This window comes from Zophobas morio, unplaced genomic scaffold, assembly GCF_036711695.1.
Source record: "Zophobas morio isolate AGI-343-1 ecotype UQ-CSIRO unplaced genomic scaffold, CSIRO_AGI_Zmor_V1 ptg000011l, whole genome shotgun sequence".
NCBI classification, from domain to species: Eukaryota; Metazoa; Arthropoda; class Insecta; order Coleoptera; family Tenebrionidae; genus Zophobas; species Zophobas morio.
Window position 1 is genome coordinate 9328023 of NW_026972116.1, and position 27607 is coordinate 9355629.

Below are 27607 nucleotides of genomic sequence, written 5' to 3' on the forward strand. Positions count from 1 at the left end.
AGTTGTACTGTATCGATTTCGTCAAATAGATTAGATTTACCCGGCGAAAATGGGGGTGCAACGATAGTATACATATGTGAAACAAAACGTTTTTAGCCAAAAATACCGAGGTTTAAAACTGATTGTTACCAGACACCGAACCCGTGAGTGTAACCTTCAGGTGACTTGTGTATATACGTTAACAATGATTATTCTTTAATATTAGTTTGTAATGCAATGCGAGCTAAAGTGTAGCATGAACCCATCTAAACATACGTGAATTTGAAGGAAAAACGAATCCCTTTTTGCACAGTTGGCCACCTGAAGGTTAATTGCTCCGACGCCAGGTTCAGGTGCCTCACAATACGGACGGTTTGCCGCCTTATCCGCAAGAGAGCGTTTTCTGTTTATAACGTGACAGGCTGTCTAGATCAAATTTATATACAGAAAACACAATGTGGGGTTTCGTAGTCCGAAAGGAAATATCTTAAAAATATTGATTCATGTATTAACTGCTGCAAACATAAAATTGATAACAAATTTAATCATCTTGAAATGAAATCATGAAATTTAAATCCTTTACATACGTTGTTTACAAGCATATTTGTATCAGTGTATGAATAAACACATGTTTGTCGTTCCTTCACGAATATAGCGAGATTTTAAATTTTCATTTCAAGCTACCAAATGTAAAGAGTAAGAGAGAGAGAAAGATAAAGAGAGGGAAGACAGAGATACAAAACAGCTGGATCATGTTTAGGTGTTATTGAAACATATATGATTTTTTAATTTAGCTGAGTAATGGAACACAATGGATAACACGCGCGTCGCGTTGGTGTCTGGAATCCTTCCAGTGATTTTAATAGATTTTGTGGTGCTGGAAAAGGAAAGAGTATTTAAAAAAATCCAATCACGTAAGGTTTTATCATAATTTGTGTTTTTTTGTTCTATATAATAGTCGTTCACCATTTTGTAAAACTGTTTAAATAAACAATCGTACATGTTTTTGTTTATTACCATGATGCACGAAGTTGATATAATCTGTTCTAAACAAACTATTTAGTTCCGTACCTTCTGTAGTGAATTTGTGTAATTAATTTTGTGACAACTTCATACCATTTAATCTACTATAAGTATTTTTGCAATATTTAGCGTATTTTACTGTGTGTTTTTATTAAATTTAAGAGTATGTTAAAGTATTTCAATCATGTATTATATGGATATTTATTAATAAATATTGCTCTAAGGTTAATAAGATGGGACTTCCCTCTCCTCTTAAGTACAATTGAACAAATGCAGCTTCGAAAAATTATAAAATTTTATTTATTTCCATGATAAACCCTATAAGCTGAAATAAAGCTATGTGTGGATTGTTAAACTACCCATAAAGAAGCATGTCATGCGTCTGTTCCAAGTGACTTTTTAAGTTTTTTAAGTTTTTTGAGTTGGGTCTAAAATTGTTGGTGCAGGTGATTAGACAAATTTTGGTTAGTGTTTTATCACTTACACGAAATTCCTAAAATGAATATAAAATTTGAATACAATTGCTACAGTAGTTTCGAGATTATTTTTCCCTTCTGTCGAATAAAAATCGAAAGAGACGACAGATATGCGGTACAATTTTACATAAACTTTTCATTGCATTAGGTAAAGTCGGCGCCATTTCAATCTGTCCACTTCCACTCCCAAAGTAAGGTTGGTTACTCTGTTCTGCTTGGATTTTTGTTCAATACGCTTGGCAGCGACGGGGTTTGACGTTTTTAGACAAGCGCAGAAAGAAAAATTGTTGAAACAGTAATTTTTAAACCAAAAATGGACAATTAAATAAAAAAACAAACCAGAACTCTGTTGTCAAATGAAGATGGCAATAGTCAAATGCTTCCAGGAATTTAAATATCTTTGTCCCTTGGTGTCTAATCGTCAATTAGAGGACAAACTGCAAGGTATTTTTTCGGTATGGCAGTAATTGCTTATTCTTTTCACCCTGTACCTTTCACGTCCCATTTTATCCATTAGTGCTCAAGAAGTCAAACTAGAACTGTTTCCTTATTTCTTATGGAGTAGCGATGAACTATGACATTCAGATATTTTGCGTATGGTACAATATTATTTTGTTTAACTCATAGTTTACAGAATTCAATGTGTGTGCCAGTAAGTTATATGCTATACCGCGTATCTGGAAAATGGCGGATTAACTCTTCACTACGCTCTTAACAATCAACTGGTGGGTCTGGGAAAATGGCAAAAAAATTCCTTCTCACATTTTAGTGGAGTTATAATGATTTTAAAATTGGTTCTTTTAGTACGTTTAACTACTGTTGGAGACATAATAGAATAAAAATAAAAATAAATAAAATAAAATAAACAACACATTCATTATCACAATAACTACGAGTAGCAATAAAACTTTCAGCTAATATGTCTCTCGCCCATGAGCATGTTTACCATTTCAGTTATGTCATTTGCCAAAATCGGTCTTAGTTTAGCAGGTACTAGCCCCGCCCACCTGCCCTCTCTTTTCTTGGAGGGTATGTCATTTGCCAAAATCAGTTTTATCCTAGCAGCTACTAGCCCAACCCACCCGCTCTCTCTTTTCTTCTTTGCCAAAATCAGTCTTATCTTAGCAGGCACTAGCCCCTCCCACCCAGCCTCTCTTTTCTTAGAGGGTATGTCATTTGCCAAAATCAATCTTATCTTGGCAGTCACTAGCCCCGCCCACCATTACGAGCTTGTAGTTAATTCCTACCTTGTACTTGCATGTACAAGGTAGGAATTTTGAACATTTTCTCTAGTGTTTAGTTGGATTTTTCTGTTGTTGGTTTTGTTTTTGTTTATAATTTATAAATGTCTCATTTTTCGGTTTATGTATTAATGAAAAATAACAGCTTGTTTTATTAATAACAACGATTAATGACTACTGGTTACTATGGTTATTGTCCTAAAAAAATAAAAGATGGATTTCTGTCACCATCGTTACTAAATCAGAAAGTAAGCCGGAGGTATTCACACATTAGGTGCGTATAGTGTTGCGAATTTTCTTTTTATAAAATTACATTTTTTTCGTAATCTACATCATAAAGATTTTTTTTACTACTCTTTTGGGACTCCCGAAAGCCCCGTACATAACGTACTGAAGAGTTAATCCGCCACTTTCCAGACAACCGGTATATAATATACAGTTTTCAGCTTAATTTATTATGTAAATCCTAAGGTCTCATTTGCTACATTATTGATCAATTTGAATGAAAAAATAATATAATGAGTTTTATTTAATTCATATATTATTAATAATAATAATAATATCAATAACTTTAATAGTTCAGAAATCTAGAATAGGTACTTACTATATTTGTAATATACATATCAAGTGACGACAGTTATTAGCAGCCCTTCTTCTGTCCTGTTTTGTTCACGTTCTTACCATCCATTCTCGTGTGTTGTCAACGTTATTAGCTATCAACTCATAATTGCATTAATCACTAAATTCCAGCTTTAATAAATGCAAATTTTAACGCGGCAATTTACATAGTGAATTCCGATTTAATAATATTTATACTTTCCAGGCGCTCCATAAGGGAAAAGCACTGAAACTACTGAAACTGCAGGTATTGTAATCCAACCTGTAACAATTGAATAATTTTCTTCGTAGCTTGATCCCGAACAAAGGCATAATATAATTAATCAACTGCATTCTGTTTACAAAACTCATTACACAATATTGCAGCGCAATATATCACAGCGTATGATGTTTAGCTTGTTTGAGGCTCATACTCATATCATATCAGGCTCTATCCATGTCTCATGTTTGCGTTGTTTAGCAGAGGTCGTTAATTGGTTTGAATCTGCCTCATAAACTGCACTTAGCCGACCCATCTCAACTAATCTGCCTTTATAAGATGAAACTGAATCAGTAAATCAGAGGAGAACAAGCCCTATTTATCCTAACATGCACCTGTACAACACCATGAACTTAATCCATATACTTCTCATAGAATTATCCAGAGGATCCTTTGGCGAACTTGACGAAGTGTGGCTATTTGCATTAAACCGACCTTTGTTCAATTAAGAGCAAGTTATAGACTTTGCAAAGTCAGCAAACACGAATATTGTTGTCGGGTAGGGGAAGGTATTGTAATCGGACAACCCTACAGCACTCTTATTCGCAAGGGTACAATTGGCACTTCATACTACGTATCCGTCCCTGGTCCGAAGGGACATTTCTTTACTTGTCTTTTTGTATAACCTGGCTTTTGTCTTGGCCTTTGCTCTGGACACAATACCGCTGAGGCGTTGACAAAACAACAAAAGATAAGGCAATCAGTGTGTTAGCGAATTTTTTAATGTTTGGAAGAGAGTTGGGTCGAGTCGATATTGGCACGCCCACGCAAAAAAATCATAAAAAACAATAATTGCCGACCCAAACAGCACGACTGATTAATGAAACGAGCGTTTCAAGGTTTTCGGGATTCTGGAAGAGATTAATTTTACGATTCATTGTTTTGGATTTGGATATTAAATTGTCGTTTGCAGAAAAATTGGCTTTTTGCTTTTTTAATGTTATTTGTGAATAGGATTTCCTGCATAAATTGTATCCCGGTTTTGCAGGAAATAACGTCAAATCACAATGTTTATCGTGTGCATTATGTAGGTTAAAAAATAAAGCAAGGGGTTGTTAGCAGGTCGTTTGTTTGATCTTTCGTAATTGACACGATTTATTGATACAAGAAACGAATGTTTTGTTCGATAAAACGTTATATGCCAACTACACATCAAATTATTTAATGGTCTATCAATTACGCTATATGTCACTTTTTTACTTGTACATATTTTGAATTTTTTATGATTGCTGTTGAAATATCGACAAATTGTTGATTTCAAACGTATTTTGTGTCCTTCATCGAAAATAAAATACTTTTCCCCTTCCACAGACGCAAATCTATTTTAGTCCCTCTTATAGTCGATCCGTGTTAAGACTTAATTATCATCTGTCAGTATTATCGCAAGATCAAAGTAAGTATTAATTTTTGCAGACTTTTATCGGTTCTCTGAACGATAACCAGGTGCTAAACTAACATGTTACATGATAATTTATTCTGTACAATGAGTACAAATTAAGGTCAGAATTATATATCACAATTGTAACCTTGTGGTGATACACTGATGGAAAATCATTTGTAAATAACTCACAGAACACCAACGTGAAGAAACTGTGGGTTATTAAAGTTATTATTGAAAATGTATGACCTGCTAAATGTCATCACATTAATTGTATGTGAACTTACAACGTGGCAGTTACTTAAGCAGTTGACATTCTAGATTCTAAATATCAGCTTCACTTTATATAAACCTTTTAAGGGCGCCAAGTTTCAAGGTTAAGTTCAATAAATGAAAAATTAAAATATCAAATACTCATCAGTGGTGCACATCTGGATAACTAATACCTGACAGTTGACTAACTGTAGTGTCTAAATTTGTCAAAGTGCTGTTTTAAAAATTGGTTTATTTCAATTATTATAACTATTAATATAAAGAGTCTACCTTTGGTACATGAGAATTTCAATAATTTTCAAAATGTAATATCCCGGTAATTAGCAGACTTATATTTGTTATAAAATTTTAAATACTTGCAACATATCCAGAACTTTTCCTATACCGGGTATCTGGAAAATGGCGGATTAACTCTCCGCTACGCTCTTAACATTCAACTGGTGAGTTTGGGAAAAATAGTAAAAAAAATCCTTCTGACATTTTGGTGGAGTTATAATGATTTTAAAATTGGTTCTTTAGCTACGTTTAACAACTAAACAACACATTCATTATTACAATAACTAGTAATAAAACTTTTAGTTAATATTTTTCTCTCCCATGACCATGTTTAATTACCATTTCAGTCAGAATGCACAAAGATATGGTTGTACTGTTTTTGAAATAATTTGATAAAATTTGATTTGATAACAATGTTTGCCTGATATAAAGCAAAGGTGAATTTCAGTTACCATCGTAGCTAAGAAATCAAAAACCAAGCCGGAGGTATTCACGCATTAGGTGTGTGCAGTGTTGCCAATTTTACTTTTATAAAATAACGTTTTTTTCATCATAAAGAATTTTTTTATTATTTTTTTGGGACTCCCGAAACGCCTGTATATAACGTACTGAAGAGTTAATCCGCCATTTTCCAGACACCCGGCATAACACAAAAGCAGTTTTTTTTTTATTAGTTTATTTTCATCTTAGCATTTGGGTTAAGTTTTTCATGACGTATCTTTAAAAATCAAAATATTAATTAGGTATTTGTAGAAATTTTGGAACGCAGTTTCGGTCAGTGTTTTCACCTTACAAAACTCTACGAGTTACCAGAGAAACACTGTCGATTTTTTTATCAGAAATAAATAAGACACTATTGATTCTTCGACACAAACTTCCTCTTATTATACATATGTACCTCATTTCTGACAAAAGAAGGAGACAATGTAGTTAAGGATTTTTAAACTACGTGATGAAAAGCCTTACCCAAATGTAAACAGATGATGATGATGAAAAACTACTTCAAAAAAATTGCTTTTACGTTGAATAGAGAAAGTTGTGGAGAATTTATATTTAAAATTTTATAACAATAAGTGTGTTAATAATGGAGATATTATACTTTGAAAATATATTGAAAACATTTTCCAATTAGAAATCAACGAAAATTTTGTTGTGTATGCGGAAATAGGTGGGATTCACAAAATTAATTGACGTTGCAATTATTCGACATAATTAGATTTTGCATGCCATGCATACGTTTCAAGTGAGTCTTACGTCATGAGCACTGTAGAAAGAACATTTATATATCAATTTGAAGAGGTGCATCTAGATAATACAGGGTTTCTATAAATGATTATAGGGTCGCAGTAGGTCATGTAAACGTGCCGCCTCTCAGATTTAACTGTACGGAGATCCGTACTACGTGCCCAAGGACGCAGGACAAAGATCACACATGGACCACACACATGTGTATAACTATATATATATAAATAAAACTAATTCATTACGATGAAAAGAAAGAAATTTATTGCGGTTAAACATCACAGTAAATGTTGAAAATGTTCATCATTCAAGTCACATGTTCACTCTCTTTTTAATTTCAGAAATGGTCTGGAACATCTTTTCGTCAATACTTTGGACCCGTCGTTCAATTATTCAATTCTGCTCAAGTCGTCTCACTCATCAACAATTGCCTCAGATGAAGTCTTTCACGAGATTTCTCTTTGTTGATACTGTTCGAACAAATCTGTTGATTACATCTCTAGTGTGGGCCTTTAACGATGTTTCTTGAATTTTAAATAACGGTATTTGGCCAGATATTCTTGCTTACAAGCGGTTACAGAATACAACCACTCTTCGTTTACGAAGTTCCATTACGATAACAAGATATAACGATGAAAGTGTCTTTTTGTTCAACAGAATAAATCATTTTCAAATTTAATATGTGACAAGTGAGAACTGTCATAATGATGCATAATCACGGGCATAATTTCAGCGAAGCGGGATTTTTGAAATCCATGGCCAACTACGCCCTTAGAATCATTTATATAAACCCTGTACAATAATAGGTACTATATTGACAAATTTTTGGGAACATGGATTTATTTAATCAATAAAATGAATTCTTTAATTTTTTTGAGTCACATGTATTCTAAAAAATATAAATGCACCCACAAGTATGAACATACATATATTTTGCATATTTTAGATAGGATCTTTTGACAAAATTTTGAGATTATGTCATCGATTTTTGAGGGGGAGATAAATGGATACATTTTAATTAACATTTACTAAGCTTGCGACAACCTTAAAACGTTTGCAACTTTTCAGAACATTAAAGTTTCAAAGTTACATAGTTCAGTGTTGATATATGTACAATTTTTTTCTAGCAATCTGGATGTCTAGGGCAAAAAATTGCGGCAGATTCATAAACTACACGTGTAGGAGTATTTTATTTTATATAATTAAAATAACATTTACTATGTAACATTCCGTGATAATGCTATCATATTGTTGGTGGAGATGAGGAGACAAATTTTGGTTAGCATGTAGATGGTATATTCCTATAATACATACACATAAAATTTGACAGCAAATGATACAATAGTTTCCAAAATTTTCTGTCTAGTAAAAATCGACACAGAAAGACGACAGCACTCTCGAGGTCATGAAACCTTATTAATTACAGTAGTTTCTTAGTTTACGCTCGGGAAGTAAACAAAAAGTAGAAACTTATGCATACAAATAATATTACAGTGTTATGTTTTATAGTAAATGGGTAAACTGAGTTTCAGAATTTATAGAAGACCATTGTCCCCTTTGAGTTTCTGTTTTTTACAAAAAGCTTCGTTGCTTAATTAAGCAATTTCGTTAAATTGAGTAAAGTTTTATTTTTAACATTGAGATTCATGTTCCAAAATATGAACAATTTACCGTTGACCATCTAACAGTAAATTGAAAAAAAAAGATTTTAATAAAAGTAACATATTCATCATAGAAAAATAGGCAACATGCAAAATTGGTTTTTATTTTATAATATGTCTCCAAATGATTTTAAAGCTATTACTGAGTAATGCATTTGTGGACGTTAAAGAGGGCTATCGATCAGTTTTTTAAATATCACGCCAATTCACTGTAAAAAGACTTTAAAAATCGTATTTTGGAATTAGCGCTCGGTACGTCTCACTTCGACGATCACGTCCTTGGATTAGCCATGGAAAATCGAATTGTCAAAGTGAATTTAGAAATTATTTCTCGATTCTCACTCAGAAATCACTGAACAACTGAAATTGAATTATTTTATCAAGTGTGATGACTGATTTTATTATTGTAGGACAAATTAAACGGAGTAAATGCACAAATTACACAAAGTATTTTATGGGATTATGTTGCTAGTGCTGGTCGATTTTAGTGAGTTGTTGTTACTAAAATCTCATTAGAATGCTATGTTCTACTGTGATTATATGAAAAAGCGAGATCCTGCTTGTTCTTCAATGACTAATTTAATCAGTAATTATTTCGATTTCCATGGGTAATCCAAGGACGTGATCGTCGAACTGGGACGGAATTTTGTTAAGGCCTTTTTTTACAGTGAATGCGCAGAATACAACGATTTGAAAAAAATACTGGCCGATAGCTCTCATTTAATAATAGCTTTAAAGTGATCTAAGAAGACATAAAATAAAAATTGTTAATTCCCTATGTCCAAACTTGGATGCGGCACCCTGTATTTGGTCTTACATTCAATGAGATTGAACGTATCATTGTTCCTGAGGTGGCTTTGTGGGACGTGAAAATTTATCATACTAATAATTTCAACAGCAACGACTAAACTGTCCAGAACTTTATACATACATTATATCTATGTTATGTGTCAAATATTCTAATAATCTGCTACAAAATATATCAGGTATACAAATCAAACATATGTACCTACATTACAATGATACATATTTCATTTTATAAAGATTCTTTATATAAGTTAATGATTCATCAAAATGAGTTAAATACGTTGCAATTTAAAAAAATATAGCTTCTCCCTTCAAGCTAAAAACATTGCCGTTTACAGAATTTCAATATCTCTATTCGTTTTCAAGATAATTATACGCCGGAATGTGAACATCGGCAACCTCAAAATCCAATGTTTCACTCCACCGACGAAGAACTTTCTGGTTTGCCTTTGATCCATTACATCATTCTTTCTAGCTTCATCGTTCAATGAAAAATGATCCGGCATTTTCATAGAGTGAAATTTAAGACGAATTTGTTGGTAATTTTTTGTAGAACAATTTTTTTCTGTATTATTTAAAAGTTAAAAAAAAGAATACGGTACACAGTAAAACCTACACAATTCAATCAAATTTAATTTTGCCAGAAGAATTCGATATAGGAAAATCTAGTAACCACAATAGCCTTTTGTCAGAACTCTGTCTACTCCTTTATTAAAGTAAAGCAATAATAACAGTTTTAAATATACACCACCGCCTGATTAAAAAAACTAAATTACAATCTGTCTGTGGAAAGTTTTGTCTCATGATTGTCACATCGGGATATCAACGCATTTTGAAGTTGAAAAGTAATTTATTGAGAACGTTTTTCATCGTTTACTACTCAGATCAACCGGGAGGACCCTTTATTTTCACATACGTAACTAAACTTTTCATTGAATTCCAAGTGGAAAATGTGTTTAAAGTAATGACTGTAATACAATAGAAATATGGTTAGAATAACGATGTGTCGTTTAACAATAGACAATTTATGAAAATAGCTTAAAGTTTCGGGGAGGAAACATCAGTTAGCAAAGTTCACCTGTGAATTGCAACGCTATTTGAGTCAAGCGTATCCTGGCACCCAACACTTGGTGCGAGCTAAGCTTCCAAGACAAACCCTCTGTGCGCTGTGTGGAAACCACGGGGTCAACCGTACTAAAGGTGATCGTTTCATAAACTCGCTATTCGTCGAATGAAAAGACCCTTCTGTGGTCGTACTGAAACCAACGACATCACCGCACCTCACTGGAGATCGTGTTTAGACTAGTGGATACTTCCGCTCTGGAAAAGTCACGTTGACAGACATCGTCAGACTTCTGTTAAAATTGTATCGTATTCTACGCACACTGTTTTTGTATACTAATAAAATTTTAAAACCTTTTAGTGCCATTCAGGCCAAAAAAGCTAGAACAAGTTTCCTAGAGGGGGTCCTCGTCAGTCTGTGACAGATGACGTGTGCTGCTTTGAAATTTACGTAAATCTCAGGGTTGCATTCGGGAAAATATTTGGTCGTTGGAAATTCACTCGCTTAAATGCTGAAATAAAGTAAATTTATAATGTTGACTGTTGAGAGTCAGCTATACATTTATTATACATAAAAACACGAAGAATAACTTAATATTCTATCAGTATACACAACTCCCACCTCCGTTAAATTCATTAGAGTAGGGTAGTATAATAAGTTCATTGTTTAGGGGGATCTGCAATCTATGGATTTACGGATTACGAGCTTAGGGTGTTCAACTTTTAGATTATAAAATTTTATTAATACACAAACATGGTGTGCTTAGAATACGTGTTTTCTTTGAATAAAATTTAAATTTTACAGAAATAAATGGATCTAATATTAACGGCGGAAAATGTGGTAACTTTTTGCAGATTTCGTACTAAGGATCAGACAAACTGTAACGTAATAATTTTGACGAAACAACCAAGTAAAATGAATTTGAATAATTTGATTGAAAAGTTTTAAGGAACAACTAAGTACCAAGAGATCAGTAAAAAAAAACGATCAAAGACAGCCACGGATTTCTGAAAATTTGTCGTTCATGGAATTTTCGTTTTATCAGGTTACTGTTAGTTTTAAAATTTATGTTGAAAACGCAACGATCAAAGAGAAACTTTGAAAAATTACTTCAGTAGTTTTTGCTTAATACGTTGTTGTATTGTATTACTTTTCCTTGGAGTTTCATGTTATGCATTTTTATCTTCATATTTATTTTTGATATCTCGCTGTCTAAAATGTTAAAATTACTTTGTAAATTTTTTGCAGTTTTTGCTATTAATGTCATGTCATCTGCATACATTAGTTCACTCAGTTAAATTGGTTGTATCTGCCACTATCCTATTTTAAGTTTTTCATTGTTTTTTTGGCTTCCTTTATTGCTTCCTCCAATACTATTGAGTATAGAAATGGACTCTCATCTTCGTTTTATTTCTTTTGATTCTTCGTTGTTAGTTCTGACTATGTTTGTGTTCTCCTTGTACATTTCTTTTATAATTTTTTTTTGATCCTTCATCTATTTCTTTTTTGTCTATGGTTTTGTCTTCTCTTTTTAACCGGTCAAACACTTTTTCCAAGTATAGGAAACAAACATCTCTTTTTGTTTATAAATCTTTCGCTGGCTTATCTGTTCACAAATATTAGGTCTTCTCTGCTTCTTCCTCTTCTCAACTTACATTAAGTGTTTTCTAAACAGGTTTCTATTTTTTCTCTTATTCTTCTTTCCATTATCCTTGCCAAGATGATGTGGTATCCCTATAATTATTTCAATTTCTCTTGTCCTTTTTACATATCGGTATTCTGTAATGTTATCCCTGACTTCCATTCTTTTCGTATCTTTTATTCTTGTATTACCTCATTCAATAGCTTGTTTAATTTCCTCTTCCTTTTTCTCCCATAGGTATAGATATTTTATCATTTCGGGGGTTATATAATGTCTCTTCGGTGCTTTAAATTCATCTTTCGTATGCCTTCTAATAATTTTTCTTGCTGTATTATTTTTACTTCCTGTGGTTCCTTCTATTCCTCATATTCTTCCTCTTCATCTCGATCATCCCCCATTCTTGGAAATGTTGTTGTCTGTCCATTATTTGCTTTTCATCTGTGCCTGTTTTCATCCTTGTCTTTTATGTTAGGCATATTATATTCCTTCCTTTGTTTTAGCTGCTTACCTGTTCCGAAAAATAATGTTTGGCTTTCTCTATGGTTTTGGGTCATCCTCTCTCCGAATTTAATCCATAATTTTTGTTTTTCTTTCTTTATTGTCTTCTTCATTTTTTTGTGTTTTTCTCTGTATGACTCTATAATCTTCTGTTCGCTTTGTATTTATATATCTTCCCAAGTATCTTTTTTCTGAGGTCCACCTTTCTGTTCTTTTTGGTTATTATTTTTGTCGTTTCATAGCTCCTTCTTACTGCATCCAGCAAACTGTTTTTGAATTTTTTACATTTTTCGCCTATTCCGAATATTTCTGGTTCCTTTAATTTTGCATTTAGTAGGTATCTCTTGATATTTTTGTCAATATTTTGTTTCTTTTAATTTATAACTATTTATCTTTTGTTTCGTTCGATGACTTCTATTTTCTATTTTTTCCTTCGTTATCTTCTTCATGTCCATGTTTACCAAGTAGTAGTATAACTTCTTATTTACGCTTCTCCTGTGACTTTTACATTTTTTCCGTTTCCACTTTCTTTTTTTGATTAGAAAATAATCTATCATTGATTTTTCATTTTTAGTAGTTACCTCTTTTGCATCCTTGTGTGGCTTTTTGCAGTTCTCCGTAGAACTCAACTTTACTTTCATTTGTTGCATCTTCGTTTTCTCCATAAGCTACTATCCTTGTCCACAGATCTTCGTCAACATCTTCATTTCTATTTTTAGTATTCTTTGATTTACATAGTCTTCTTTATGATATCCTTTAACTTTTCTAGTGTTAATCCTACCCCTTCTTTCGATCCTTCTTTTTGATATATACTTGACCAGTAGTATCTTTTATATATTTTCGCCATACCTTTCCTTTCTTTTATTTCTGTAGTTCCTAGTACTGCACTTTATTGTTTTATCATTTTCTCTGCCAATTCTTTTTCTTTTCTTTTTGTAATTTATAAATTCTAAGTTCCTATATGTAACGTATTTCCTTTGTTTGCTCCTTGCGTTTGTATTACATTATTATTCTTTTTTTTTGTTATGTGGTTTATTCATATGTATTTAGTAGATCTTGTTCGTCCTATTTCTATTTTCATTACTATTGTTTTTAAGTTTTTAGGTTCCATTTGAGTTTTTTTATCGTTTTCTTGTAGTCTTATTTTTTCCCTTATCCATTCCTTTACATCTACGACAATTTTTCTCTTTCCTTCCTTTTTTCCTGTGCTAGATTCATATCTTTCCTTCCCTTGTCTTTAGTTTATCTTTATTTATCTCGAATTTCTTCTCTATATTTTCTAGTTCAATCTTGCACGTTTTCGATCCTATCTTCATCACCTCTGTGACCTTCACTTTTACTCCTATTTTTTGTGTCGTGGAGGTTTCCATTGCGCGTCTTAATTCTCTCCCATATTGATTACATTTTTCTGCATGCCTTTATTCACGTCATTTAATTGCTTAGTTTCATTTTTCAAAATCATGATTTTCTCTTGATACATTTTTCTGGCCTTTTTTTATTTCTCTTACGTCGTTCATCAACTCCGTCATCATTTCTATCAAGTTATTCATTTTGCTTCAATCTCCCTCATTCTCATCTTTGTTTGGAGTCCTTATTAGCTTTTTTACTGATTTTGAATATATCCTTGTTCTTTACTATCTCCTTTTCTTTTGTTTTTCTCGGAAGAGTATCCATCCATCTCCTCTTTATAACCTCATTATTTTAAACAGAGCTTTTAAATCAAGTTTTTGTCTGATCGTTCACGCGATAACTTATCGCCACGCGCCTGAAAACCTCTCTACTTGCAGTCTTAATCTCAACTCCCAAGAGATATGGCATTTTGTATAATTTAGTAACTAATTTGTGCTTTACACGTGCCCAACACTTTTCGATAGGGTGCAATTCAGGACAGTTGGGAAGGTGTTTGTTTACCACAGTTACCAAATCGGGCCAAAGTAATACTGGTTTATTATAAAATCTTATAAAACGCAACAATCGTTTTCTAAAACACACACTAAGATATTAATAGGAAAAAATTTAAAAATAGGTCTACCGTCTTCGTCTGTCGGCCTGTCGTCTGGCGTTTTTAAGCAGATATTCTTACAAGCTACAATTCTTTTCAGATTTTAGATATATGATAAGGGTATCGGGTATGTGGTGAGACGCACAAAATTTGTCTAATTATCCTCACTAACAATTTGTTGACGTCAATTCAAAATTGTGCATGATAAATGGTACTTAAATTTTATAAAACAACATACTCCTGTACTTGTGGTTTATGAATCCGCCTCGATTTTTTACCCTAGGCATCCAGATTTTTCCTAAAAAATCTAAATTTTATAATAACGTTTTACAGTGCTACTATAAGACAACACCCAGTGCCGGTCATAGTTCAGTTTATTGAAGCACATAATAACACCGTTACGATGAAGTAAAATTTAGTAATAATAAATAAAATTACGCAAAAACAAATTTTATCATTTTTCGAAGAAGCTGGATTTGTTGGACTGTACTTCAAGGGTAAGGGAAGTTCTGCCTAAATAACCTTACAGAATTTTTTTCAGAATCGTAATAATGATCTAGTATTTCTGTTAGCCTTAGTCCTCTCTTACAGAAAAATTTGTATTTTTGTAAATCTTTTATTACAGATTACTCAATATCCTTGCTCATAAATCTCAACATTTGTGTAATATTTTCACGATTGAAATTTTCGTTAAATGGAATATGATAGTTGCCAATAATTTTTTTTTATTTGGTGTACAACTTTCTAATGTTTTTTGTAGAAGATTAGTTAAAAGCTTCCTTAACTATCGTACTACTAACTAAAAGCAATATATGCAAGGGAAAGTAATAAAGTAAGAAATACCTCAATTAAAAAATTTCAATTAGATTTCAGATTAAAACCCATACCTTTATTAAAATTTTCGAAATATTTTTTTAATGTGTCTAAACTGATCCAGAATCTAAAATATTCAGATGTGTAAAACTGCGGTCGAAATATTTCAGAACTCTACATACCGCTGATCACGTTCCTCGTAAAATAGTAAAGCAGAACCCTGATTTATCAATCTACCCTCATACATTCTTAAATCCTCCTCCACTAAACTAACCCTTTTCACCTATGATTCTAAAAAGTGTCAACAAAACGTCGTCCACACCGATTAAAATTATCATCTTTGTCCACTCTCGTCCTCGCCGATTCCCATTCTAATTTCGGTTCAACAAACAAAAACGGATTAGACCGAGTGATCCACGTCTGTTAAACCCAGCAGAAATTTCCCCGTATTTGTCATCCGAAGCGGGAAAACGGCTCCAAACTGCAGTAAACACACCATTTGGTTAGCTGAAGTGCTTCCAGCTATTGTGCCGTGTTATTATTTGTACATATTCCCGTACAGATAGCACGTCTGAAAAGCTTCGATGAAACCCGTCCAACCCCAGTGATAAATCTTCTAACTCTCCTTTTTGTAGACGAATTGCACAACTTCATATGTGAATTATCATCGCACTATCTTCATAACGGAGGCGATAACGGCTTTGTTTGCTCTCTTTGTTGTCAATCTATTGTGTCTCGTGGCTTTCGATTTATGTCTCGACCCCACACAACATTTATTATGTTGCTCTGATGAATCTTGTTTAGAATGTGCCCGTGCTAGATATTTACGTGTGGATTTTTTCTACCCAGCTTTATCATATTTCAAATTTGATTGATGATGAGTTGTGGAATAAATATTTTTGTATATGGTGAAAAATGATTTGAGTGGCTTTTATACACTTTCAGATTGCCCGGTTTTGGCAAATTATTCCAAGTGCGCTCGCTCTAACAGGAAGATTGATATGGTTGGTCAGAGGGAGTTTTTCTTTATTTGGCGAAATCGTCCGGGGCGGTTGTTGAAATAGGATGTGCACAAAGGCGACTCGTGATAAAAGAAGATTATGTAAAATATGCAGTTTGTGAAAAATGAAGGTAATCTCCGCTCTCCGAGACACATTAGAAACACATCAAAAATTAAAAATTTCTCGACTTTTTTAACACAAAACATTAACGAGGCTTTTAGAAATTAAAACATATGAAAAATATTGTTATGTAAAAAAATGCTAAAATATTAAGATAGGAGGCGATTCTTACTTAACGGTCAATCCAACGAACGACCCGTATCAGTATAAAATAGATTTCCCCTTACCGTCTGTCGTCTGTGTCTGAAATCGTACAAAGTTGTAATGTTATCCTAAGCATGGTAAATCGTTAACCAAAACATATGCATTTATTCCCCCCAAAAAAATTTATAACGTCATCTCAAAATTTTGTTGATAAAATCCTATCTAAAATGTCACAAAATATTATGAGCCTATACCTACTTGTGACTTATCAGTTCATTCGTATTTTTTAGAATTGCTGTTCCAGAGTGACTTAAAATACTAATGCATTCAGGAAATTACTTAATTAATCAAATCAAGAACAGTTCACCTAATTTTCCCGAAAATTTGGGAGTACAATACTGTTATTATTAGTTTTACGCTACATCTATTAAACTGGAACAGTTATCCTTGCTAAAATATTGATGACGTCATCACAATTTTTTTTACGGAACTATTCAAAATATACGCATAGCAGGTTTCTGTACATGTACTTAAAACTACATACATATCCTTGTTTTAACTTATAGGGATTATCATAAAACTAAAATTCGTAAAATCAAATCTTACAGTTTTCTTACAGTTGGGTTTGATATCTTAGGTTAATGATTTTAAACTGCTTACAATGATCCATAAATGTTTGTGTTTTTGATAGATATCTTTAGATTCTGCATAAAATAAAGTTACCATGTGAACTTAAGTTCGATGTTTCCAAATCATATTTTGTTTTTTTTCAAAATCTATAAAACCTAGACACAACATAGTTATGAACGAATAAAAAAAAACAATTACTATAAATTCTATAAGCTGTTGAATTGAAAGAAATAAAATTTGGGCCAATAAAAGAAAGAGATCAAGAAGGAAATGAAGGAAAACAGAAAAAAAATAATAAATAAAGATGATAGAGTTTATGGCACTTGCCTTACTACAATCTATGAGGTAAAAATTAAGAACACATTAATCACACATTATAACGACATCTGGCCTAATATGGCAAAAATCAGGGAGTTCCCACCCTCTACATTACTCAAGCAGTTGGGTGGCTTGACGAGTAGAGGAGCAGAAAGACACTCTGATATGGACTTGGGGAAGGCACAATGGGCCGGCTAGCTAAGGTCGGCACCCTTATAATTAGAATCCAGAATCCAGAATCCGACTTAATTATTATGACTTAATGCCAATGGACTACTGTCCACCCCAACTGTAAAAACATCTACTACCACGGGGCTACGAGAGTTGAAAAATTTTCGATAGACGGCAATCGTCCAGAAAACCAGAACAGACGCTAATCAGCAGTTTTTAAAAACACGCAAACATATACCGACGACTACTAAAAATTTTCGGACGTCTTGCTATACAATCCGAAAATTCCAGAACGATATTGATTATTGCCTGTTGAAGAATTCTGAATAATTCAGATGAAAGTAAAAAAATCTTAATATAGTTCAGGGCAACATTCCGGTGACACACATCTCTATATTTAGTCTTTGCTTTCTTTAGAATTATGCGCTTCATGCATATTTTATCGAATTCTTAAATATAAAAATATTCCGGGTAATAGAAAAAATGAACGAACGAAGCTCACCGAGTTTCAGATCTATGTCTTAAACACAATGTTTCTTTATCTTCATAAAATTTTAAATTTATTTCCGCACTAGAAATTTTACTTTATTTTATTTTTGAGATGAAATTACAAATATGCGAAATATTAATTGTTAACATGGCATTAATAATCTGTTATGTAAAAGGCAATGTTCCGACTGACCTATCACCACCCAGCCCAAACCGCTAATGATAGAAATTTGGAATTTGTAGAGGATGTTCATTTTAAACTGGAGACATCGTTTAAGAATGGATATCTCGAAATTCAAGCCCTGAGGGGGTGAAAAGTGTTGTCTCAGTTTGGGTGGCTAAGTTTGTACAGGAATTTAAGGACTATAAATTTAAATTTTTACGTGAAACTTGGTATTAATTGTCTTCAATACAAATAATGAAACACGTATTTGAGTATTTTCCGAGATTCAACCTCTAAAGGGGTGAAAAGTGGTGGCTAATTTTGTATGGAAAAAATATTTATATTGTAAATTTTTGACGTGGAATTTAGTACTAATGCATAATGAAACACGTATTTTAGGATTTTCCGAGATTCAACCCCTAAGGGGGTGAAAAGTACTGGCTAAGTTTGTATAAAAAAAATATTTCTACTGTAAATTTAAATTTTTAGGTGAAACTTGGTATTAATGCTCTTCAACACAAATAATGAAACACGTATTTAAGCATTTTCCGCGATTCAACCCCTAAGGGGATGAAAAGTGGTGGCGAAGTTTGTATGGGAAAAATATTTCTACTGTAAATTTTTACATGGAACTTGGTAATACTTTTCAATCACTTATTTCAGGTTTTTTCGAGTTTCCATCTCTAAGATGATGAAAAAGGTTGACAAATTTTGTTTGAGGAAAAATATTTTTATGCCGATTTTAACTGAAACTTTGTATTAACGCCTTTAGAAACATTTTTTACTAGAAGTTTAGTAATAATGCTCTTCAACACAACGAATCGTCTATGCGAGCGAAACCGCAGGCGAAAAGCTAGTAAGATATACGAGTATACTTGATTAGTTTATCATCATAATAATTTATATCACAAGGTCGAAGAGATTTGGACCTAAAGTTGGCTGTTGACATCGTTATATTTTACCACGTCTTTTTATTGAAGGCCAATATTTTATTTAGAGTTAAACGTTGAATAAACATTTAAATCTGATTTGTAAGAAAGCCGTGACGAGAAACTGTATGTTGTAGTATCCTATCTCACACTTTAAAAGTCACACCAATAGAAAAACATTACGGCTTAGAAAGGCAACGCAGATGATTTTTTGTGGTTTAGCACAAGTGGCAAGTGTTGTATTTTCATTATTACATTTTTTGAAGTTCACGAAATTTTCTAATTGAGCATTCTATACTAATCACCCAATAACTGCTCATGATATAGTGCCCTAATGTTTTGGAACATATTAACTGAGGCCAGCTTTGAATCCAAATGTTTTCGATAACACAGTATTTAAAAAAACTAAATATCAAAACTCTACACTTAAAATAATACAAGTCGTTTCAAAATGATTTTCATCTAGTCGCCTATGGATTTTCCATGCAAATTAAAAAATGCCACTTCACCAAGATAATGATTGGAAGGTAATTGTAATTATAATTATTGGTTGCATAACTACAAAATATTCTTGAAAAGTGATTAGATAATGATGTCCGCATCGGGGACAATTGGAAGAATAAAGCTGGCTCAATCTCTGCTTAATTTTCCTGTTTGTTGTTTAAATTTCTTCTCCGCACTTGGCTATTTTCTGTTTGATAAATTTGGCAATCTTATATTGCGCATGTCACGAGTAGACACAAAGCTTCTGTAAAAGTTAAAAAGAAAGACATTTGCAAAGTGAAACAATTAATTTGGCTATGATAAATTTCGAAAGTCGTTATTTTCGATTTTACAGCAAGTGTTTAAGTGACCACCATTTTTCTAAACACATAAAAGCACACGACGTTGGAAGAAACCATCTTCAAATTCCTCCGAATGCACCTGTTCTAAAAATGGTTCCAACAGTTGTTGCCTGTAACGTTATCCCTTAAGTGTATTGTGCAAAAATACTGCCCCAATTATTCTTCAACCTGATACGACTAACCATATTCCAACTCCATGTTTGTTAACATAACTGCTCAAGTAAAACCACGCTTCATCCGAAAAAGCTAAGATCAAGAACGTCGCCGTTGTTTAAATTCTCCTGAATGAAGCTGTAATCTTGCATGCGACTATTGTAATCTCGTGGTAAGATTTCTTGGGTCAGGGTGATTTTATATAGATGCACGCGCAAACGCATTTACAGAATCCTTCTAATTGTACTGAAGGACACGTCAGTTCGAGCTGATAGACGACGTAATGATGAATGAGGATTTTCTTCAACAAGCGCCTGCACTTGTCCCATGACATTTTCATTTGTCTGTGGCTTTCCAGTCGATTTTTCATTTAATACGCTTCTCGTTGTTTGAAGTATGTCTATAATTTGCCAGACGTGATGGTGCAAGGAAGTTTCTTCAATAATTTTGTTGAGAAATTTTAGTCGAAAACATGCTCCAGTAATGAAAGTGTTTCCATGTACGGTGTACATTTTATCTCCTTATTATTTGAATGTTTTAACTAAATATTAAAAGTGATTGGCAATGTATTACTAACTGACAAATGAAAGTAACACTATTGATTGACAAGTGACACTATTGACATTACAGTGCGAGCGGCACAATAAAATTACATTTAAATAAATTCCAAAACTAACTAGATGAAACGTTTTGAAACACCTTGTATATAACATCAATCAAACATTTTTTTTGTAATAAGATGATAACGACGGGTTCTCCATTACACCGCTCACAGCCAAAGGACATCTGAGTTCCGCCACTGGTTTGTATACGAGAAACGCTCCGTGTTCAAGCAGCTGTCAGTCTGATGATGGAGGTGCATCCTGCTGCCTCAGATAATTTGTAACATCGTCATGAATTACATCATGTAATCCGGGTTTAGATAACCATAAATAAAAATATAGCATCGAGTTAACGCAACAAATTTATCGTGTGACGCTGAAAGCGGGAGTTGTGAGGGTTTCAAAACGATATCGACGTCCTACCGCTAATTAAATGAACAAATAGCCTGAAAACTAATTAGTTATGTTGTAATTACAAAGAGTGAAACAATAAAACCACATTATTTTAATAATTTTTGAAACCCATTTGCATTGATTAACAGATATGAGTCAGCATTTTCCTTTGCACCTTCAAACCGAAGAAGGTCTTTTAGAATTCAGGAAGAAGCATAGAGTGGAGTGTTATTCATTGTATGGTTAGATTTGGTGGATGCGCCGGGTTAGCAAACAAAATTTGAAATACATTAATAGTGTTACATTTTCTGTTGACAATGAGCTCATTAGGAAACGCTAATTAAGCTAAAACAAATAAGCAAAAGTTTGCATTATCAAGTCGGTAAATATTTCACTCGCATGTTATTCAGCTAACAAAAGAGAGTGAATTTTTACACAATTAACATTTTAAAAGCAGTCGAAGCAATATAAACTCCTACGCCCGAAAAGGCATGGATATTTTCTTTCTTTATTCTCTACTCAAGAAATTAATTTTTAGTGAAAGATAATTATGAATGGCGATTTTTTCCAGGTAGTAAATATTTGATTTCAAATTTCCAAATGAGTGAGTAGATAAACAGGGTAAAATTTATTCAAACGATTTTACACTGGGACGACATTTTTTTTAGTATTATATTTTTATTGAAGTGTGTATTATCTGTTAAAACAAAAATATAACAAACACGTATTTTGTATCAAATGTTTAAAATAAATTAACACTCCACTTTTTTTAGTCACGTTAATACCACATCTATTTGGGACAGTTGATATTGAATTTAATTTAAGCAGTTAATTTAACATAGAAATATAACATGAAAGCAACTTTGGTAAACTAGTCCATCTGAAACATCAAAGCTCTATTTATTGATTTAATGTCAATTTATGAAGCGCAATACACGTAAAACCGCACTATAAAATCTGCATCAATTTATTGCAATCACAATTATATTTTATAATTTAATATTATATACACCGTAAAATATGGTCCCACAATTGATTGAAAATAATACTAATATTGCAATAAATATTGACATTTCTCTTTTATTATTTAATACAATATATCATAATCACTTCCCGATTACATTTTTAAATCAGCATGCAAACATTTTATAAAATGTACGTTTACATAGCAGTTGAATATAATTAAAGATAAATTACCTGCATCTCCATTCTTCGCTAGATAAAAAATCAACAGGAACAACGGAAAATTCATCAAAGCACGGCAGTGTGCGATTTTCTTCATATCCGTCTTCTAAATCATTCACCATTTTGAACAATTTTTTGGCACGTGCATCCATCCGCTATAAATTTACCACCAACTTCCGGATGCCATAACTTCGAGATTAATCGCGATGGTCCACCCAACAGACCTGTAACAGAAAATAAATTAAATATATATCTGGTAAAACATTTCTCGCAGCACGCAAACACGTTTTATGAAATCATATTTCTCAAAATATAGCTGTGTTTGCAAGCCCTAAATTAATTAATTTATTAATTCAGCAACCATAGAGAACAAACCATGATTGATAAAGTATTGTCTTCAATGATCAAGAAAAATGGGAATATACGAATAAAACCCGAAAGTTTTAAGATATTCAAAATATTAAGAGCATGAAATGGACAAACGTAAATTAAATATAGGTTCTAAATTACTGAAAGGAAAGGAATTCAAACATGAAATAAGAGATCAAGAACAGGCCCCATCGTTTCTGGGAGTAATGGAAAAGAAATCGGTTTTAAATGAACACAGTTATACAAATTAGTGAATTTAGTGGCACTAAATACACAACTGCGAAAATAGAAGGGAAAAATAAGACTCACTTTTTTTAATATCTACAGACGAACGCGTAAAACAATGTCCAGTAGGTACAATGAATAGATTTGACAAAACTGGTTATATTTTATATATTATTCCAAATTATTGCGACACGTAAAGAGACAGTTGTGACAAAAAAATTAAGTGGAATAAAGACTGACATTTATGCGATAGTGTGTAATAAATGTAGATCCCCCAAAGTATCGCTTGTTGCTCTACTATCGTAAACACGTTTACGTATCGGAAGTTCTGACAATCAACTATGTTTGCTTAACTTTAATGTGATCAATTATCATGCTAATTGATTTAGTTCTCCGAGAGACACGTGCTGTTTCGGAAATAGTCCGAACCGACAATGCTGAAAATAACAGTTGTATCATAGAATATCAACAATACCTCTAGAGCACTCTCATTCACACTTCAGTATACATCATGGACATTTTAGATTTCTATCCTTCCTTTGGCTTTGTTAAGAAAATAAGTATTTCCCGCTTAACCACTAAAGTTCTAGTTTCACTAGAAAAATAGCTACAAGAGTTATCTAAAGCATTAGAGCAAAGATATGTTTAATGCACTTGTATCAGAAACACTGTTCTATTGACACTCACCTCACAAGCATAGCGATTAAACATTCTTTTGAATCATTAGAAGTACAAATTCGTTCTACACCAATAGTATATTAAAGAACGAGTTTCATAAGGCAAATATTGAGGCACGAATCCAAGTTTATAGAACGAGCGGCGAAGCCGCGAGTTATATAAAGGATGAGTGCCTCAATGGCCTTATGAACGAGTTATTTATACTATTTTTTCTACCGCACACGTTTTTTCCCAAAATTTAATTAAAATTTGCACTTTTTTTAATCTGGGGACTTTTGTCGTGGTTGGTGATGGATTGGTCTGATACTAACCACGAAATATTTGAGGTTCGAATTTTCACAACAACAATTGTAATTCGAATCAATTCGAGTTTTCGTAATTTAAAATTGGTTAAAATGTCTTGCGAAGAAGTTACGCGTCCGGAAACGTGGGAAATTTTAAGTTTAGATTTGCCACTGACATTCACCTGACATTTCTCGTCATTGCTACCAATCTTACCGATCTAAATTACACCAGATCTATTAAAGAACGCCTTTCCGCTATTAACGAACTGCTGTGACGTCATTTGCGTGCGTTAATAGCTCTATTAGAAAACCAAAAAACGTGGGCGGTAGAAAAAATTTATTTATTAGACGCTATTTCGAAACCAGAAAGTAATTTCCTGTTGTGGTGTTGTGAAGTTTATTGCACTTTTCGAAGTTTAACAGGTCTTAACCATTATTTACGCCCCAACGATTTCCTGGTGTTTGTGTTAGTGATACTAATCAAATACGCTAAGCTAATTTATTAGTGATAAATGTTGGAACGTGGAAAATAACCTGCGGCTAAAATCGATAGCATGAATATTGTAATAACTAGTAGACACCTTACACAATTACAGTAAAAATTAATATACATGGTGACACAAATCTGGCAAGACTTACAGCTTATGTAGCTGAATATTTGATTCCAGAAAATTAACCCTCTTTCGGAGGGTTTTACAGCGAACGGCAGCTCTTTAGCCGGGGCGGGTCGCGGTTCGGAGAGTTCTTATTATTTTTTTGTATTGGGCGCCACGTAGCTTCCTGTTGGGGTAGTTTACTCCGCTACGTCGAGTAAACAGTCGAGAAGAATCAAGCCACAAGAAAACACAAAAAAAAAACTAAAAATATATTCAACGGATAATAAAATTGACAAGTGTTGATTAAATGAAGTCATCTAATATTAAAAAAATTACCCTTAACGTCCAGAAGGGACTATCACTGAAATATATTAAAGTAATATATTAGAAAATGAAATGTATTCATGCGTCCTCGTACAAAACTATTTTGCGATATGATAAATTAAAAAACAAAAAAAACTTCCAAGAATTTCGATAAAGATAGCTGTGACCGGGCGACTAAATGGAAAATTAGAACTATAAGGCGTTAGAGTGGACTTAGCTCGTAACCGTAGTTATCAGCAGCTCCTCTTCGTCTGGATTGGGATTGATAAAGAAACAGCGGCGTCACAGACCTCTGGATCCGAAGAAAAACTTCAAGGTTAGCGGCGGCTCCGCAGGAACAACAGCGAAAATCAAAGTCGTCGGCTCGATATGGTCTCTTCAAGGGAACAACAGGGACGACAATAAGCTACTCACTGCAACGGCATCACGATAAGCTTGGTTCTTCCAGGAACTCTTCACTTGGGTGCGGTGATAAAAAAACGAACGATAAAATTCCTCTTTTCTGTGGTGGACGATACGAAAACGGCTCAAATAAACCTCTTGCTTCGAACAAAACGATAAAAATCTCTATCTTGAGTACTTCCTCTTCGTCCTTCCACTTCCTTCCTTCAGAAACTCCACCAAAATCTTCTCGAAAACTTCTTTTCTCCTCTTCGGCTACGTCCTAGCACTTCCTTCTTCCAGGATCTTCGCCAAAACGCCTCACGAGAACCTCTCTCTTCCCCTATCAGGTCGATACTCTCTCGAATATTCTTTCTCGCGGGGTGGGAGTACCAGCGCATTAGCAGTGCCACGACGTCGTTTGACACTCCCCATAGGCAACCATGATGTCTTAGATGTCGGCACGTAAAATATTGCATCCCCAATAAAACAACCCCTTTTTTTTAAGAAGGGATGAAACAAAACAATTGGAACGTTTATCTCTTCAACAAAATTGAAACGTTACACTACCCCTCGCCAACAAAAAAAATTGATAACGCGAGGTGTCAATTTTTGTTAGCATAATGACGCTATGGCAGTAACAAGGACGGTATCTGCGCGTACCAGACGCCTTACTAAAAAGGGACATAATCGGTGTGGGTCAAATTCGAGTGAAAGTCAAAATCAGATAGGGTCAAATTCATTTTAAGTCTCACGTTGTTACTACCGGGCTAATATTGATATGCGTCATTGTGTATGAGAACGTTGGGGGAATAACAAAAAAATGAAAAATGAACAAAGAAAGAAATAAATATCGAAAAATAGTAAGAATGGCGGAAAATCTATTGGGTTGCTTAAGCCTTTCCACCCATAAAGATTTACATGTTCGAAATATCAGAACCCGACTGGAAATAAGGTTTTAACTGACTGACATGCCAGGCGCCAGCGTCGGTGCCGTTTTCATATTTTAGGTCATAAACTAAAGGTGACCGGACCTTATGAACCGTACATAGAAGGTACCTAGGAGCGAGATGAGCGGTAAAATCTTTTGCGGCGTTGGAAAGAACAAAATTTCTCTTCCAAACTTTCTCTCCGACTTTAAATTGGTGATGACGCCTCCTCAAATTATAGATTCTAGCATTTTTTTTATAGTTAGCCGTCAGTTTATCCTGGACTTTTCGGTACAAGTCCGGTAACTTGTTAAGCTCAGCTGCAAAAGTTTTTACGTCATCAACGTCGAGATCGAAATTTGCGTTAGGATTTTCTTTATGACCGTAATATTCTCCAGAAACAGGCACTTTCCTACCGAAGTTGAGAAAATTAGGACTGTAACCCGTGACTTCGTGGATTGCTGTTCTTAAAGCATGACTGATACGAGGTATTTGCAGATCCCAATCTTTTTGAGAATCTTTAATAAAACATCTTATTGCCGTTCCGATAGTTCTGTTTACGCGCTCTACCGGATTTGCTTGCGGATGGTACCGGGCGTTGTACCAGATATTTTGAATTTTGTACTGTGCGGCTAGATCTTTAAAAAGTTTACTAGTAAACTGTGTACCGTTATCGCAAATCAAATATTGGGGGACACCAAACATCAAAAAGATTTCGTTTTCCAAAAAGTCCACCACGGTTTTCGCGGTTACTTGACGTGCTGGCCTTATCAAAACAAATTTACTGAAATAGTCGGTGGCAACAATTAGATAGGAGTTTCCTTTACGAGAACGTGTATAAGGGCCCATTATGTCAATAGAAACACATTGCCAAGGAAATTTGATTTTTCTCTGGGCACCCATCAAACCCAACCTAAGGTAATTTGGCATCTTTTGCGAAGGACACACTGGACACTTTTTAATATGAAGATAAACGTCGCGCCTCATTTTTGGCCAATAGTAAGACTCAGAAACTTTGTGGACGGTCTTATAAAAACCAAGATGACCGGAAGTAGGGACGTTATGGCTGGCCTCGAGAATTTTTTTTTGGCATGATGACGGTACAACAAGTTTCCAAGGCGATATATTGGTTTGTGGAACTCGTAAGTCTAAGGGACGATAATGATAAAGGTAATTATCCTTAATGGCATAACTGGGAAAATTATCAGGATCGCTTTGTACCTTCTGACGTAGCTCTACGTACCAAGGATCTAGGTCCTTCAGATCTACACCTAAAAGATCTACATTCAGTACTAATGGTGGAGGGATGATATGGGCGCGCGAGAGAGCATCAGGAACCACGTTAAGCTTCCCTTTCCGGTGGAGCAATTCGAAGTTGTGCTGCGCCAATTTAACTGCCCATCTAGCTAGTTTGCCGGATGGTTCTT

General features: G+C 33.7%; 1 protein-coding gene across 4 annotated transcripts in view; it reads right to left on the minus strand.

Annotated features, from left to right (window-relative positions):
- LOC135126861 (uncharacterized) overlaps positions 1-27607 on the minus strand; it is a 251789-nt gene that overhangs the window by 77692 nt on the left and 146490 nt on the right. For all 4 annotated transcript variants that reach the window (XM_064053056.1, XM_064053055.1, XM_064053053.1 and 1 more), the window contains exon 2: positions 22407-22618. In XM_064053056.1, the coding sequence (XP_063909126.1) occupies positions 22407-22491 (85 nt within the window). In that variant the 5' untranslated portion in view covers positions 22492-22618. The remainder of the gene's footprint in view (positions 1-22406; positions 22619-27607) is intronic.